This window comes from Symsagittifera roscoffensis, chromosome 4 (assembly GCF_963678635.1).
Source record: "Symsagittifera roscoffensis chromosome 4, txSymRosc1.1, whole genome shotgun sequence".
Taxonomy (NCBI): domain Eukaryota; kingdom Metazoa; phylum Xenacoelomorpha; order Acoela; family Convolutidae; genus Symsagittifera; species Symsagittifera roscoffensis.
Genome location: NC_087065.1, coordinates 37,914,193 through 37,931,886, shown reverse-complemented (window position 1 = coordinate 37,931,886; position 17,694 = coordinate 37,914,193). Strand labels below are relative to the sequence as shown.

Here is a 17,694-nt window from a genome sequence, read left to right as displayed (position 1 = left end):
ATGAAGAAGCAACTAATGTGCTTTCAATAACGTGAGCCTCAAAACCCAATTCGACAAACTTTGCTGAGTTTTCAAATATCCAAAAGTCCTGTAAAAGTGAATTACCTATAATTCAGTGCTAGAAATTACACTTTTGTAGTTTACTGATGAATCAGGGAAGATTATCAACGCGAGATCACTCGGATTTTTTTGGGTTTGTTTGTACCCAGGCTTAATGTATTCAGAGAGATCAAGCACACAAAAAAAGCTAAGCAAAAGTGAAAAAAAATTCAGAAGTTTTATGATATACATAGGTGTAGCTGTCCAACACTTTCATACAAAATTATGCTCGTCAAAAAGTATCAAGTTTGGCTGGATCAAAATTTTTGCTCAACTTTTTAAACTGGCTCCAAAATTTAATTTGAAAAAAAAAAACAAGTTTTTACGCCAAAAATTTTTCTCAAAAAATTTGCCTCCTACATTTTCTCATAGAATTAACCGTACCTGCATATTCATTTTGCTTAAGCAGCCCATAGTCGAAAAGAATAATCATGGCAATTCTTGGTCATTACCCACTTATTAAACAACTTATATCGCCGCAATCTTGTTTGAGAGTGGGTATAAAATGGGCTGACGAACTACAATTTTTAAGACTTGATTAGTATTATGTTCAAAATGGAAGATTGAAAGATTAATTATGATAAAAAACTTTATTGATCGTTACAGTTTAGTTTTCACTTCTTCTTGCCTTTCTTTCCTTTTTTTCCGCTTTTCTTTCCTTTCTTTCCTTTCCCACCTTTTCCTCCGTCGTCCTCGTCGTCTCCTTTCATCGCCTTTGCCCTCTTTTTACCCAAGGGTGTCTTCTTGCTGAAGAACTCTGCAAACTCTTTTTCATCACTCTCGAAAACTTGTGATCGAACTGAAAGCGGATTCAAAAATTCACTAGCTGTGATCGGTTTCTTAGACATTTGACTCAATCTACGGTCGGTTAGAACTGACTTGATCGCGGCTTCAATTAAACCGCCAGTGAAGCCATCGGATATTCTGGCGAGGTCGCTGATATTCAAAGCGTTTGTTATTGTTCCTCCGTATTTGTCGATCAGAACACGAAACAGGATCTGTCTGGATCCGTAATCTGGTCTTGCAACCAGAATTATCTTCTGGTATAAACCACACAGACCTTTGTGGTCGGAGTCTTGTGGTTTGTTTGTGGTTCCCACTAACAACAGCCTGTCTTCGGGTTTCCAACCCTTGAGTGTTTTCGGGAGGTCTTTTTTGAGTCGCTTCGGGTCTAGCTCGTCTTTTTTTGGAACCTTCTTTAGAAATGTGTTCTCGGCATCGTTTATAAAAATAACTGATGGCTGAAGCGCTTTTCCCACTTTCATTACCATGTGAATGAGCATTGTCAGTCCAGACTTTCCCGGGTACTTACCGGCAATCGTTTCGGCGCTGAGGTCGAACAAGTTTGCGCCTGTTTCGGTACAGATGGCGTTCACGAGTAATCGTTTTCCGACACCCTCGGGCCCCATAATTAGGACAGATTTCACGTGTGCCGCCATCTCGTGAACCTAATGTTGACCAACATAGAAACTAGTTTATTACTTGACTTTGTAGATCAGTGATATTAAAACCTTAAATTAAAGCGATTGTTTTATTGAAACGTTAAGGATATTAAAACGTCATTTATTAATTATTATTAATAATAAAAATAAACGTCTATTTATTATTAGTGATTGTTTTATTAAAACGTTTTATTAAAACGTCAAGCGCGGATCTACGATTTTCTCAAGGGGGGGGGGGGGGGTTGGATTTTTGCAAAAAAAAATCAAAAACTTTTTGTCGACCTTTTTTGAGGTCAAGCGAATTGATTTTCTGAGGTCTCCCAAAACCTTTAAAAAAACTTTATTTCGGCTAAGTTTTCTGCGCCGGAGGCAAATTTTTTGAAAAACAGGCCAAAAAACAGTCAACCAAAATGGCTATCTCAAAATTGAACAGCAGTAAACAGCATCAAAGGCAGGGGGTCGAATCCGTGAGGGCGGGGGGGGGGGGGGCGTTGAAACTTCAAAAAAAAATCAAAACTTTCCTGTCTCAAATCAATTTGGAAAAGTTTCGGAGCCGGATTAAAAGGCCTAGAAAAAATTCAAAGGTGAAAAAAAGGTTTTCACTAAAAAAAAAATCTCGTCAGAGAAACAATGACACTGAGCAGAAACATTTGTTGACTGTTTTCGAAAGTCGGACAATAGTTTTACTGGATCCAGACTTGACTTTCACGTTTTTGGTTCCGACTTTTGACTAGAAGGACTGAACTGTGTAGAGTTTTTAGGGCGATGTCCTCTTTGCAGAGTTTAAAGACATCAATTTTTGGCCAAGCTAAAATTTTTCTAAGCGCGCCTTCGGCGCCAATAACTACCAATTTAGAGCAAACGCTAAAAACGCTATTTTTGTGTTAAAAAACTTTGCAAAAACTACCCATAATGGATCTTTTGGCCAGTTTTTGTCTCAAAAATTTGCTTGCTGTGTACGAAAATTTACCAGAAAAAAGTCATTGAAGTGTGCTAGGAAAACTCGGAAAATCAACATGGTGGAACCTGATCTAAACTATATTTTATGATTGGATAAATTAAATGTTTTACCAATGTAAAGTATTTAATATTAACCAATCATGATCCATCTAACTAACAACCCACTTATTTGTAAGTGCTGAAGTTACTTGTAATTTCAGCACCAGAGAGATTTGAATTTAACTTAGAAATTAGTTGGACTCTCCCGAGCACTTCAGCAGCCGCAATAAACCAGTATACCCTAGATCTATTGAGCCTAGCAGAGACTAGTTAAACAACCTGAGACTAGATAGTATAAGAGTAAGATTAGGATCGGTATTAGACTAAGAAGTTGCACGAATCTATCCGGCCGAAAATAAGATAGCGTGACGAGCAGACGGTGTACCCTATCCGAAATTACTCTATGAGTTACACTCCAGTCCTAACTCATCTGGTGCGACCATAAGTCTCGAACAAGACCTTATTAGATTAGAATTAACCAAAATTAGATTAGAAATTAGACAAAAACATTTACAAAATGTTATACGACAATAATTTAATTGAAATGTCTCTCCGACTCAATAGATCCGAGCCAATATTCCGAACCATAATAGAACTACCCGGAATTGGAAGAAGACATCGAACCAAAGACGACATACGACAAAGTAGAAACTTGCCGTATAGTTACATGATAGTTCGGCAAAAGCCAGAACAAACTTTTATATTTCGAATACTACTTGCAATGAATTTAGATTTCCATTTGCAAACATAAAACCTTGAAGTAAATCTTCAAAATCATTTCAGGCGCTAAACAAAATTAATATTATACAATAACGATTGATAAAAAGATCTAAGATCGTTTTCCTAAAATTCTGCAGTATTATACAAAACATGTTTGAAAAATATTTATTGGAAAATAAAAATAAAAATTAGTAGCATGACAATAAATGGTTAGTAATCATAAATCATCCTGTTGTTCCAGCTTCATCACCTAAAACATAACAGCAATCATCAACTCACTAATATCATAAAATACTAAATCTTTCCTTTACACAAATTTAAAACCTCATTAAAACTTAAAGTCACTTAATTTTAAAACCAGATCATCAAGGCTTATCCTTGGATCTTAAATCATTTTCTACTTCATTACATTTTAAATTTGATCATCAAGGCTTATCCTTGGATCAAACAGAACAACTTTGTTCTCCCCCACCCACTTAATTAGTGTCTAACGACCTCAAACGTCGATTCACTACCCAACCCTTTCTAAAGACCCAAGACTAATAGAAATTTTTAAACAAAACTAATCATTCAAATTAGGATAAACAGTGAAGAACTTCGGTTATTCATCCTTCACTTGATCCCCCCTCTTACCAGACCCAGGATAAATCTTAGACTTAGTAAGTTTAAAATAGTATCTAACGAACTACTCGCGTTCTAATTATACCTGAACCTTGTGGATCGATTTACTATTCTCCAACCCTTGAACACAATCACTACCCCTAAGTAAGATTAAGTAAGTTAACACCTTAGCTTATACTAGTCACGAGAAAGTAAAAATCATTCTTCGGAATCGATATACTTTTCTCTCCAACCCTAAACAAATAGACCCAGGTTAAGCTAACCAAAAAATCGTAAGAACTAACAGTTTAGGAAAATAGAAATCATTTAACAACCTTTTGCACCCGTCATCCTAAACCTTATGTCATTTAAAAACCTAGGGAATAAACAAACAATCGTTTTACACAATTGTGAAATAGATAACAAAAAATACGACCTTGTAATCACACCTCATACACAAACAGTTGGATACATTCGAACAAAACGACAAACACTAAAGAGAAAAATAATCACTAAACAAAGACAAATAACACGAAAAAGATTTTCAAAAAATCGAAACGCATTTTCAGAATCAGAAACCAACAGTTTAGACGAACTCTACAAACTAAAAGAATCAATAGATAAAAATTACCCACAACACGATCAATTATATTTTTCTGACTCAGAAACAACTTCAAATTCATCACAAAGAGGAAAAAGAAGAATAAAAAAGCAGTATAAACACAAACCAGTACATCTATACAACTGGAATCAACCAATTCGACACATTAATAATTACATATTAACAGTCATCGAACGAAAAAATGAGTTCAACGCACACCCCAGGTGACGAAACTCCAGATGATGATGAAATCTTTCCTTTTATAGTAGATGCAGATACTGATAGAGGACAACACATATTTTGTCAAAATTTACTCGTAAATTTATTTGAACCCGGAATCAGTCCATGTAAAACAGAGTTCCCCGATGTAAAAATCAAAAGACAAATCATAGATCACTATCTAAAAGATATATGCAACATAACACAACAATATGGAATCTACTCTATAGAATTCACTTCCCCAAACCATAATAATAGAACATACACTATTCAAACAGACGACCTTGATTTAGAATTTTCAAAAGTTTTTTCAGAATATATAAAAAGCATACAATACCATAACTCACAAAGAGCAAACTCCATTTTCACCAATGAAGTTTTCGCACTAATATATAGTTATATTTCGATATTAGAAAATGAACTCCCATTAACAAATGTCTCACCGACAGAAACATCTAAACATTTAAGAGTACGACATGAAATCACACTACTCTCTAGTTATTTAAACATCATTAAAGAAAATTTCACGAAAGACGACGTTTCACAACATACCAAACACGATTTACAAAAAATTTTAGCATGGTTCATAATAGATTATTTTACACACAATATTGATTTAATTGCACAAGCAAGAAAAAATTTTAGACCCCAAAACTCGAACGATGATACAGCTATCACAGAACAATCAGATTATGTTTGGGACCCCGAATGGTCTCATCCCGTATTTATAAACTTTCCACAATCAATCTCAAGTCAAGCAATAGGTACAATATCTTACATAAGAGATTATGTAAGAGTAATACCATTAACAATTGATGCAACACCATTAAACTATAATACATTTTTACCCGATACACAAAATAATAGTTTAAACTCTACAGTCATACACAATGAAAACCTCAATGGAACTAGGAATCTTACTCAACAAGATATACAGACACCATCACACTTCATAAATGAAGAAATTGTACACACAACAACTACACAACAAAGTATTTCACCAATACGCCCAAATTTAACAACACCAAGAAATACAAATCCTTCACAAACACAGGTAACCTTACAATCAACCGTTAAACCTTCGGTTGCCCCTAAATATTCACATATGGATTACCAAACATACAAACCCATGACAATACCATCAAAAACACGCAAAACATTCACTAGAAACAACTTTGCAGACCATAATTATAATTATACACATCCATCAAAAACAAATTATAAACCACAAAGAAATTTTAATCAATATACAAAACCTCGAAACTGGGATAACCCAACGGCCCAATATAATTCCACAAATTTTCAACCAAATCCTCCACAGGATCGCAGTGAAAATTACCCATTTTTTCAACAAAATAAAAATAAAAAACAAACATCTTATCAAATGGATTATTTATCCTCAGATGAAGATTTCTTACAACCAGATATATTTGCACCAAATACTCAAGAATATCGTAGACAAGGAATACAGAAAACACGTACAAACCATAGAAATTTTTCTCCACAATCAATAGATGCACAATATCAACAACCAATTCAACAACCAAATCCAATTAATATACAATCTTTTCAACCAATTCAACAACAAAATCCAATGACTACACACTCGTATCAACCATCACAAATGCAAAATGAAATACCACTCCCGTATTATCTTCAACAACATGAAATAACAAGAAACCAACTTTCAAATTTTTCTCAAATGCCAAATGCAGCTGAATCATTACAAATGACAATGAATCCATACCTTATGGGTGGATCATCAATAACATCAAATAAACCCTTAATGGTTTTCACAGGAACAGACCCTGAATACTCTGTAGAAGATTACTTAAATGCAGTAACAGCAAATTTAATTTTAAATATTGGACCTGAACCAATTAACACGCCACTACATCAAAACTGGATACATCGACGCACAGCGTTGATACAAACAACCTTAGATGGCGCAGCCCAAAAATGGTTTTCAGTACTACCTCAAGAAATAAAATCAAACTGGAAAAGATTTACACAAGAATTTTCAAAAATGTTTGACTCCGAAAGAAACAAACAACAACAAAGAGTTTTATGTAATGAAATTCGCAGATTACCAAACGAAACCATCAAGCAAATAGCAGTAAGAATCGAAACACTAGTTCGAAAAGCATATTCACTAAATACACATGACTATAAAAACACTAAGATGACAGAAATCTTAATGATGACCTTAACACCACAATTAAGGAAAATAGCAATAAAAAAGAGAGCATCACATCCTTCTTCAATTCGAGAACCCGATTTAGATTTTAGAAAACTAGTAGACAAACTAGAACAAGCAGAAATCACAATGAAATTAGAAGAAACGGAAAATCTGAAATTACAATACGTTAACAAAATTGAAACGACTCCCACTAATATTAATAATATACAAGAATCAGAAACAGATCTCGTTGAAAAAATCACTGAAATACTCAATATTTACGAAAAGAACCCGAACTTTAAAGGCAAACCATCTTTCAAAAAATGGTGTAATTATTGCCGACGATACGGACATAGTATTTCCGAATGTAGACAAAAACAACAAGATAGTCAAAATAAACCTCAAAAATACAAAGAACCAAATAAATCATTTTATCAATACATGAAAAAAGATCAAAACCTACCAAACAAAAATGTATACAGCAACAACAGTTCAGGAAAACCACTCCCAAACAATACAAGCTATACAAGAAATCAATCTCCATATAACTCAAGTTATAGAGGAAGATCACCAGAACGAAGAAACACGTATAATTCATCACAAAATCACTACAATAGACCGAATAGTCGAAATAACTACTCCAGATCAAATTCAAATACACAACGATTTGTTTCTAGATCTAATTCTCAATCAAGAAATAACTATTATCCAAACAACCAATCACGAAATTCATCATACAATAGGAATAGAAACTACTCCTATAATCGAAACAGAAGTTATTCAAACAACCGAAACCAGAATTACCCGAACAACCGATCAAGGAATAACTCATATAATAGATCGAACTATAACAGACCAAACAATAATTACCAAAACAGATCGCGAAATAATTCACAAAACCGACACCCAAGTTATAATAATCGCTATCGAAATTATTCCCAATCACCACACCGAAATAATAATCACTACAATAACTCTAATAATCGTCACAGAAGCAGTACACCTAAACATCAAAGACAAATCAATCAAGTACAAGCTAACCCAGAAACAACATCAGACCCTCCAGGTATTGATGACACAGTAACTGATACGTTACAACTCAATCAAATAAACTGTACATCATCAGATTCAGAAAGTGATACTGAAAACACTCTTGATATCAATATGATAAAAGTCGAAAATGACTATGAATCTGTCATATATGAACAACCCTTTCCATCACATATATATGAAAATCAATCACAAATTCTTCAAAATCATTACACTACACCCATAAATTCCACACCAACGACGCAAGAAACAAATGAGATAAACACTACAAATCAAACCAATAAAAATACCAAAACAAAATGCTTGAATACAAACCACATTTATCAAAATATACAAAAAGAACAACCCAAAGAAAAAATTTGGACAATACCATTTCTCTTAGAAAGCCCAAGAAATAAAGAATTTCAACCACCAGACCTTGAAATAGATTTTTTAATTGATTCAGGAGCAGAATCAAACATAATAAACATTCCCACATGGAATGAAATAAAAATCTTACACCCAAAGCTAACACCTCTTGAAACCTCCAGCAAACTAGCGACAGCACAAGGATCAACATTGATAAACTACGGAAAAATCCAATTATTTCTCCTCCCTACCAGAACAATGGAACAAAGTAAAATTTTAAATAAGCCATTTAAACAAATATTCCATATCACCGATATTAAATATAATATCATTGGAATACCATTTATTTCAAAGTATATACCAACAATTAACATACTAAATAGTAAAATATTAATCAAAGATAAATATACAAAAACAAAAGAAACATCCTTAACATTTTTTCAAAGATTGAATAAACAACCACCATTCTTTTCAAAATTTTATCCGATATTTAACCAACAAAGAAAACACCTGAAACCACTATCAGGAAACATCTATAATTTTTCAATCAAACAAGTTCACCAATATGATAAAGCACAAAACAAACAAAAATTTTATATGTCAGATTTTGAATTCAAACCGATTCATAAATTTTTCAAAATCACAATCTCTTCAATAAAATATTTGAAAAATTCGAATTCAGATATCATCTCCTTACATGTCTATAACAACACACCTTACCAAGTAACATTACCATTAGGACTTTTAGGATATTGTGAAACCAACGCAACAATATCACCAATACACGAAAAAGCCTATCGCGTAAATAATATACTCCAATTACTAGATATTTGCCAATCTACAATTCTTAATGAAGAATTATCTATAAATAATATAATAAGTAACGAAAACAGAAATACGGATTATTTCACAAAAACTCCATATTTCAAACCTACATTCAACATCAGTAACTACACAGAGGACCAACAGAAATTTTTAACAATGTTTAATTTCCAACATTCACAAATAACACAAGACGAATTTGAAAAGTTAGCCAAACAGCTAATTCAATATTCATCAGTCTATGCAACATCAAAATTCGATGTTGGCAAAATCAGTTCATCACTACATCTCCCATTAAAACCAGACGCAGTTTTCAAAAAACAAAGAGCAAGTAAAGTACCAATTCACTTACATGATAAAGTAAACAGATTACTCGATATTTTAGAGCAATACAACATTATATCACCGGTTAATAAAGAAGAACAACCAAAAGGCAACACATTCATCAACCCCGTTATCATTCTAGCTAAAGGAGAATCGTTAAAAATCGTTCTCGATGCTAGATACCTCAATTCACTCATAGATGAATCAAAATGTAATTGGCCCATTGAACCAATACAAGTTATTTTAACAAAAATAAACGGCAAATACTTCACAACCGCCGACATGAATAGTGCATACAATCAAATGCCACTAGATGAACAATCACGACGTTTAACACAATTTGTTATCGGAAACCAACAATATGAATTCAACCGCTTATTCTATGGAATATCCATAGGACCAGCAGCATTTTCAGCCTTTATGAGCAAAATTTTTAGACCACTAATACTCAAGAAAAACGCAATCACCTATTTAGACGATGTTTTTATGCAATCACAAACAAAAGACGAAATGTTCAAAGTTTTAGAAACATATCACCAAATACTTCAGAACGAAAATCTGAAGGCCGCCCCCGATAAATCACACTTCTTTTTGACTAGAGTTAAATTCTTAGGACATAATATAGAAAGAAAAACAATCACTCCACTGAAATCACGCATTGACGCTATTCAAAAACTTCAACCACCAACAAATAAAAAGAAAATCCAAGAGTTCCTTGGAATGTTAAACTTTTTAAGTAAATATGTTTATAAAATGCAATTATACCTACGACCATTTTATAACATCCTTAGACAACAAAACAACTTTGAATGGAATACAGAACATCAAACACGATTCGAAGAAATAAAGAAACTTTTAACTGAACAAATTTCAAACACAATTCCAGACCCTGATCAACCATTTTATGCAATGTGCGATGCTTCGAACTTTGGCATCGGCGCAGCATTATTACAATCACATAATGGTACAAATAAAATGAACCTCATATCAGCAAATTCTCGATTATTCACTCAAGCAGAGCTACGACTCTCAACTCTAATGAGAGAATGTACAGCCATAATATATACACTTACAGAATATGAATTTCTGATACTTGGATCAAAACATCCCACAGTTTTGTTCACAGACCACAAACCAATCATCTTTCTTTTTACACAGAAATCTAACCCAAACCACCGAGTTTACAGATTTCAACTAATTCTAATGAAATTTCCAAACTTACATATAGTTTGGACTGCAGGAAAAAATCTTGCATTACCAGACACCTTAAGTCGAAATACACCACCTGAATTACTTACACGAAAAACAACAGTTGAAATACCCAAAAATATAAAATTCTACCTTGCAGAAAACGAAACATCACCTCGATTAGAATGCAAATATGCAGTAAAAACTGATATTGAACAATCACAAATAAATAATTTACAACATTTCCCACTTTATTTAGATTGTCAAAATAATCATTATGAAGTTGACCTACTTGGAACATCAACTTTTAAACCAATTCCATATTCTCAATGGATAAAAAATAACACCCAACAAAAACGAACAAAACAACACCTACCTAAAAAAGACCATTTTCCACTAATTGAAAAAGAAGATTTAACTGATAAAATAAATTTATCAGGACCACAAACAAATGATTCAAAATACACAATAAATCAAGTTTTTGACCTTCACGACCCACTTGATACAATACCATTATCTAAATTAGAAATCGAAAACATTTTTCTCCCCCCAACAGAAACAATTACAATTTCAACACTGAAACAATATCAAAACCTTGACCCAGTAATTCGACAACTAAAATCATGGCACAAATATAAAACTAAACCTATCAAAGCAGATTCAACCATTCTAGGAAACAAAACACTCCTCCGATACTTTCGCAAGTTTAACAATACAACAATTAACGAAAATACAGACCTTTTAGAGTACAACCTTAATGAATCTACAGTTCCCTGTCTCCCTATAAGTATGATTCTTATAGCTTTTAATATTTCACATACACAAAACATTAAAGGACACTCTGGATCAGAGAAAACATATTCAAATTTTATACAAAATTTTTACTTCCCAAATGCACCAATTTGGATAAAAGTACTATGCAATGATTGTATAGTATGTCAATTAAATAAACCTTACCCAAATCAAAAACAAATAGCACAAAAACAAGATTTTAAAGGACAAAGTTTATACTTTAATCATCGTATCTCATTTGATACTAAAGGACCAATTTCACCCTCATCAGAAGGAAACTCCTACATTATGGTAATTGTTGACGCATTTACACATTATGTAGCACTTAACCCAGTACCACATTGTAACGCTTATTACGCATACACAACACTTTATGAACACTGGATAACAAAATTTGGACTACCAGAAATTTTAGTCACAGACAATGGTACAGAATTCATAAATAATGAAATAATAACACTATGTCATTTATACAACATTAAACACAAACCACGTACATCTCATGCACCTTGGACAAACGGCTTAGTCGAAGGTATGAACCGTTCACTACAAGAATATCTTAGATGTATCATCAACGGAAATGATACCAAATATACCGAATGGTCAGCAGATGTAAAATTATTTCCATTAGCATATAATTCACAAATCACGACAACTTTAGGAATGTCACCATACGAAATGGTTTTCAACCAAAAGCCACGCAAACCAATAATGTTTACAGCAAATTCCCATAAAAACGCACAAGGTTATTGTCAACCAAATAAAGACTCAATTTGTTATAACCTACCATTACATACGCACGATGAAGATCATTTTCATCACCCACAAATCCTTAAATTAGCCTCCGGTACACACACCGAATGGATTTTAAATAGAGATAAGAAACACAATGAAATTTACCAAAAAATAACGAAAAAGTTATTACAAAGACAAAACATAAATGAACAAATCAATTCACGTTTTACACCAGCTTCCGATTTAAAAATTGGAACATTTGTTTTAATACCTAATTTTAATACTCAAAAAGGAATTTCTAAAAAATTACAACCCCTCCGAAAAGGACCCTATCAAATAATTGCAAAACCCACAGATGTCACATATAAAATTATCGACTCAAACAAAAAAGAAATCGTTCAGCATCGAAACAACCTATTACCTTATTACCCAAAAGAATACGCACTCCGCGAATTAACCCAATTATATTCTTTCACAGGATTAAAAATTATTCAAAACGAACCACATCTGAAAAACACAGAACAAAATGATAACCCCACCGAAAATCAAAACACAAAACCAATCGCTACCAAAAACAATACACAAAACCATAAAGAATCTCCAAAACAAAGAAAAAATAGAAAAATGACAGAACAAATAATACCCCAAGAAGAAATAGACAAATCAGAACATAGAAAGACAACAAGACTCCGAAATCAACCACGTAAAAACTACAAAATGTTCATCCCCCAATCTAAAATATTAAAGAAAGTAGAATTTAAAAAGTAATTTTAAAATTTTATACTTCACAATCTTGAAACCTCCGTAACATTTTTCATTTCCATTTTTCAAAATAACATGCTCACAAGTACGCAATAATTCTAGTTCAAAATAGACCAATAGGATTCATCCAATCCGCCACTTTCTCTAACTCAAACTAAGATCAATTAGACGAATAATCTAGAACTCCAGGCACATCTCTAACTATAACTTTACAACCTCCAGGTCAAAAATAAGCAAAACACTCCAACTTGACAGCTAAAATAAATATCACCATAATACCGTACCCCTCCCTTATCTAATAACCCAAAGATCAACAATATTTCCCCAACTCAGACCACGAATACCCCCAAAACAAATTTGATAACTTAGCCTAAAGTCACAAAATGAAGATTTTAATTAGCCTAAAGTATAAAAATCTCACCATACCCCGGATCATTTGACAAACAAAAATAAAGAAAAAGACGACCTCCCAGTCACCATGAAAATTGCCCCCAACAATTTTTTACGAAACTCAACCCACTTGTCAAAAAACTAATAAATAATTCGACCACACTAGAAAATCGCCTCAAACAGCAAAAAATATTCGACAAAGAGATCATTTCTTAAATGCTTTTCTCTCAAACAGTCGCTCAAATATTTATCAATTTTAAACATTTTTTTTCAATACTTCAAGTCTTTATAATCTTTCTTTTTGATATCATCGAATCTTTTCTAATAATCATAATAATTTTTTGTAACATTTTTTTAATTTTCTACACAATAATTGAACTATTCCTCCAACTTTCCAAAACCCTTGAATATATCCACAGGTACGATTTTAACAACTTGTCTAAATGATACGAACAATTTTCAGTAGAACTGATATTTTTTTATTGTTTGTAATTTTCATAACATTTCTATCATCCCTCATTTTGACAATATGTAAATGTATAAAGAAAGCAATCATTACATTTGCCCTAGCAACAATTTTTCTAATTCTTTTTTTAGAAGAATATTATAATAAACATAAACCCTCTCACTAAAGTAACAATTTAAAAATCCATCAAAAATTGCTACCCAACAGTCACAGAATCAGTCTTCACCGACATCATCCCAAGATAATCCAACACCACCTTCAACTACTCAAAACCCTCAAACATCTACACGAATTTCTTTTCAAGACAATCCATACACCTTTGAAGAAAGGCACGCTCGTTTATCTGAACCACTAGAACCAGTTCAACGACAAGAATCCCTAAGTGAACCAACATATAATCTTTACCCAACACTACCACAAGAACTAAGTAGAATACGAAACCTTAGTCAAAACCAAAACACAGCAGAAATAAATAGACAAATTATACATCCTCGACGAAATAGAAATTTTCAAACTCCCCGAGTTCATTTTGATATATCTCAATCCCCAACACAAACCACTCCAGAAAACACCACTGGTATCACACCAGAAACTCCTACACTTTTTTCACAACGAAGCACTTCAAGTCTACCTTCAGACTACTTAGGTTCAACACCAACATCTGAACAGATACGTGAAAATCCCTTTAACCCCCCAAACCTAACATCACGACTGCCATATTGGACTACAAATTCATTCACACAAGGTGAACCAAATTTAGTCAATGACCCCATAGATATTTCTACGGATACAACAACATCCTCATCACTACCAGAAACATTATCACTACCATCAACACCATCAATAAGTCAATTTTCACCACTACCCTTTAACTTAAATTTTCCAAATAATCTCGACGCCAGATATCGAGAACAATCATCAATAAATATTCCTTTAAGATTAGATTGGAATACATTCACAGCACCTCCACCACTATTTGGACAACATCAAGAAAGTAACCGCCTTCATAACTGGGCACTTAATAGATTACAATATCGCCAAGATATTCACAACGATATCCGTGATCACAATATTCAAATACTCCAACAAAACAGTTTACAATTAAAATTTGAAATCACAGTTAAGTTAAATAATATTACCCAACATCCCTACCCATTAAATCCACCTAACATAACAGCTCAATCACTACCACCACCGTTTATAACTACTGAAGTAATATACAAATACGACAGATACACTAAAAACACAATTGGTTACATTACATTTTATAATCCATACTCAGGATTATCATACACATGTATATTCTAAAATTATTAATTTTTCTCCAAACCCTTTTTCTAATAACCTCAAATCAAAATATAAACCCTTCCCCTCGTACAGGACCACAAGATTTATTAGTAACACATTACGATTGCGAAGAAAATGAACAAAAAACACTACATAAATATGCAATCAATCAGGTATCACAATGTGAAACAGAACCACAAGCTATAGAAACCACAGATATAATAGCAACACTCTATTCAAAAGCCCGAGCAACAACAGTTACAGGTTATAAATTCACAGCAACATTTTCCGAAAAGAAAGTACATTGTTCACAAGTCTCGAACGGAAACAAAAACCGACTTGACCATGAATCATTCTACCAAAGTAATATAGAACATCTTTTACATCTCAATCCCGACGATTGTAAAAATGAATTACTTAGACTAAACATCACAAAAAATAAAAACTCCCAAAGAAAATTAGTTAATTTTCAAGTTTTTTCAGACTCTGTACATCAATCACAACTTGAAAGACACCAAGGACATATAAGACTAGACGAAAAATACCCGTATAACGGCGCACACGGACGATTAACCTATGACCTACATGATAAACACTGGATACCACACATTGGTATAAATAACCCATCAAACTGCAAAGCAGACACAAAAAATAAAGGATACCAAGAAATAATGTTTTTCGATTGGAAAATACAACTCGAAAAAATACAACTCACACGAGATTTATCTGATAATACAATGATCTATCAAGGAATCCGACTACCTTGTAAAAATGATCAAGGATATTGCGACCCTACAACGAGAACACAAGCAACAATTGTTTGGTTCCCCGAAGACACATGTACAACATTTCAAGTAGCAAAAATACACGCTCGTATGATAAAATTTCACGAAAAATATTTCATACAATCAATTCCATATGAACAAGTCCATCCATCACGCAAACTAAGTTCCGATTTTCGAAACATAGACAATATAGAAAATAAATTGACACGTTTTCAAATATATCAAGAAACAGAACTTGCATGTAAATACAGGAATCCACTTCACAGAACACAATACTCTGAAATATTAGTTGAATATGAAAAAGGATTCGACATGACCACTGGTAAAGTAAAAATCGACCCATACGCCACAGGTCATCCTCTAAACGAAGGAACATCCTATATACCAGTTAATTTTGAAAAAAGCAACGGACAACCTGGTGGACATCTAAAACCTTATGACACCAGAAGCACACGCTTACAAGAATTATCACTAATGAATACTACATATTTTGGTAATATCCACTATGATATTCATTTGGATATGAAACTAGACTATACAATTAGCCGCATTTTTCAAGAAATGTCACTCTCTGAATTAGAAACACTACATCAACTATGCGAATTAGAACGAACACAAATACTACAATCACTTGCACTAGCAGTATTAAAAATACCCTACGCAGGATACTTATTATCAGGAAATAGATCAAATTTTTTAGACTACGAAGGAAACATCTTATGGTTTTATACTTGTACTAAAAAAGTATCACCACTATACGTTTTTGAAGATAAACGATGTTATAAAAGAATTCCTATCTTTTATAAGAATAAAGTACATTTCGTGGATACACTTTCACGAAGAACATATTTCTGGGATACCGCAGTCCCATGTGGATCAGAAAATAGCCACAATGTAGTACAACTAAACCCTGATGAAAACAAATATTATCTTCTCACTCCATATCCCACATTAATGCAATCACTCAAAAAATTTTCACCAGAAAGCATTCGCGCTATTGCTCGAAACCCAAATATAGACTTACAATCAATAGGAATCTATTCAAAATCAGATATTCAACATCACATTAGAACACAACAATTCCAAGAATTATTAACACAAATGGACACTATACAAAGACAATCAATAGACCAAAACTTACGCAAACTTGCAGAAACCGCAGGATTTGCCGATATCTACACGCAAGACTATAGCGGATATTTTAAAGACATAAAAGATTATATATATCTAAACGGCGAAAAATACCGTCCCCAAGATATATCACCAATTAACATTTTTAGCTTTGTTACACTCAAAAATGAGATCCTAGATTTTCTAGGATGGCCCTACTACATCTTAGAAAAATTGACTATTTTATACGCAATGTTTAACTTTATTGGATTTCTTTTCTCACTCTTAAAAGGAATCTACAATACATGTGCTATACACACACAAGTAAACAGACAAGCAAGCGTAGCACGCATACTCTTTGCAGGATTTTTTGGAATTTTTTCCACATCTATAAACAAAATTCTTTTAGACGCACAAATAAAAGAATATAACACAAAAATAACAACACGACAAAATACATACGACGAAGAACATAACAATGTCGACACACAGCCAACGGCACCACAATTACCACCCCTACCAAATAACCATCCACTATCCCTAGCCCCGCGAAATTTTAGAAATTTAGCAATCACACATAATCCAAATTTTCGACTCACCACATCACAAAGTCCCGTCCAACATATAATGACACATCCATCACAAGATGATAATACTTATGAACAAATTATTGAACAGCCCCATACCACCGCTTTTCAATCTCAAAATAATAATTTTTTTAGCCCACGATGAGCCGCCAACTTGGATCACTCCATCGATCAAATTCCCATCCAACC

The 17,694-nt window shown here is 33.2% G+C and overlaps 1 protein-coding gene across 1 annotated transcript in view; it reads right to left on the bottom strand.

The window, feature by feature from the left end:
* Positions 1–657: 657 nt before the first annotated feature.
* LOC134844170 (dynein regulatory complex protein 11-like) overlaps positions 658–17,694 on the bottom strand; it is a 37,646-nt gene continuing 20,609 nt past the window's right edge. The window contains exon 10 of the mRNA XM_063860722.1: positions 658–1,547. Coding sequence (XP_063716792.1) covers positions 714–1,547 — 834 coding nt within the window. The 3' untranslated portion in view covers positions 658–713. The remainder of the gene's footprint in view (positions 1,548–17,694) is intronic.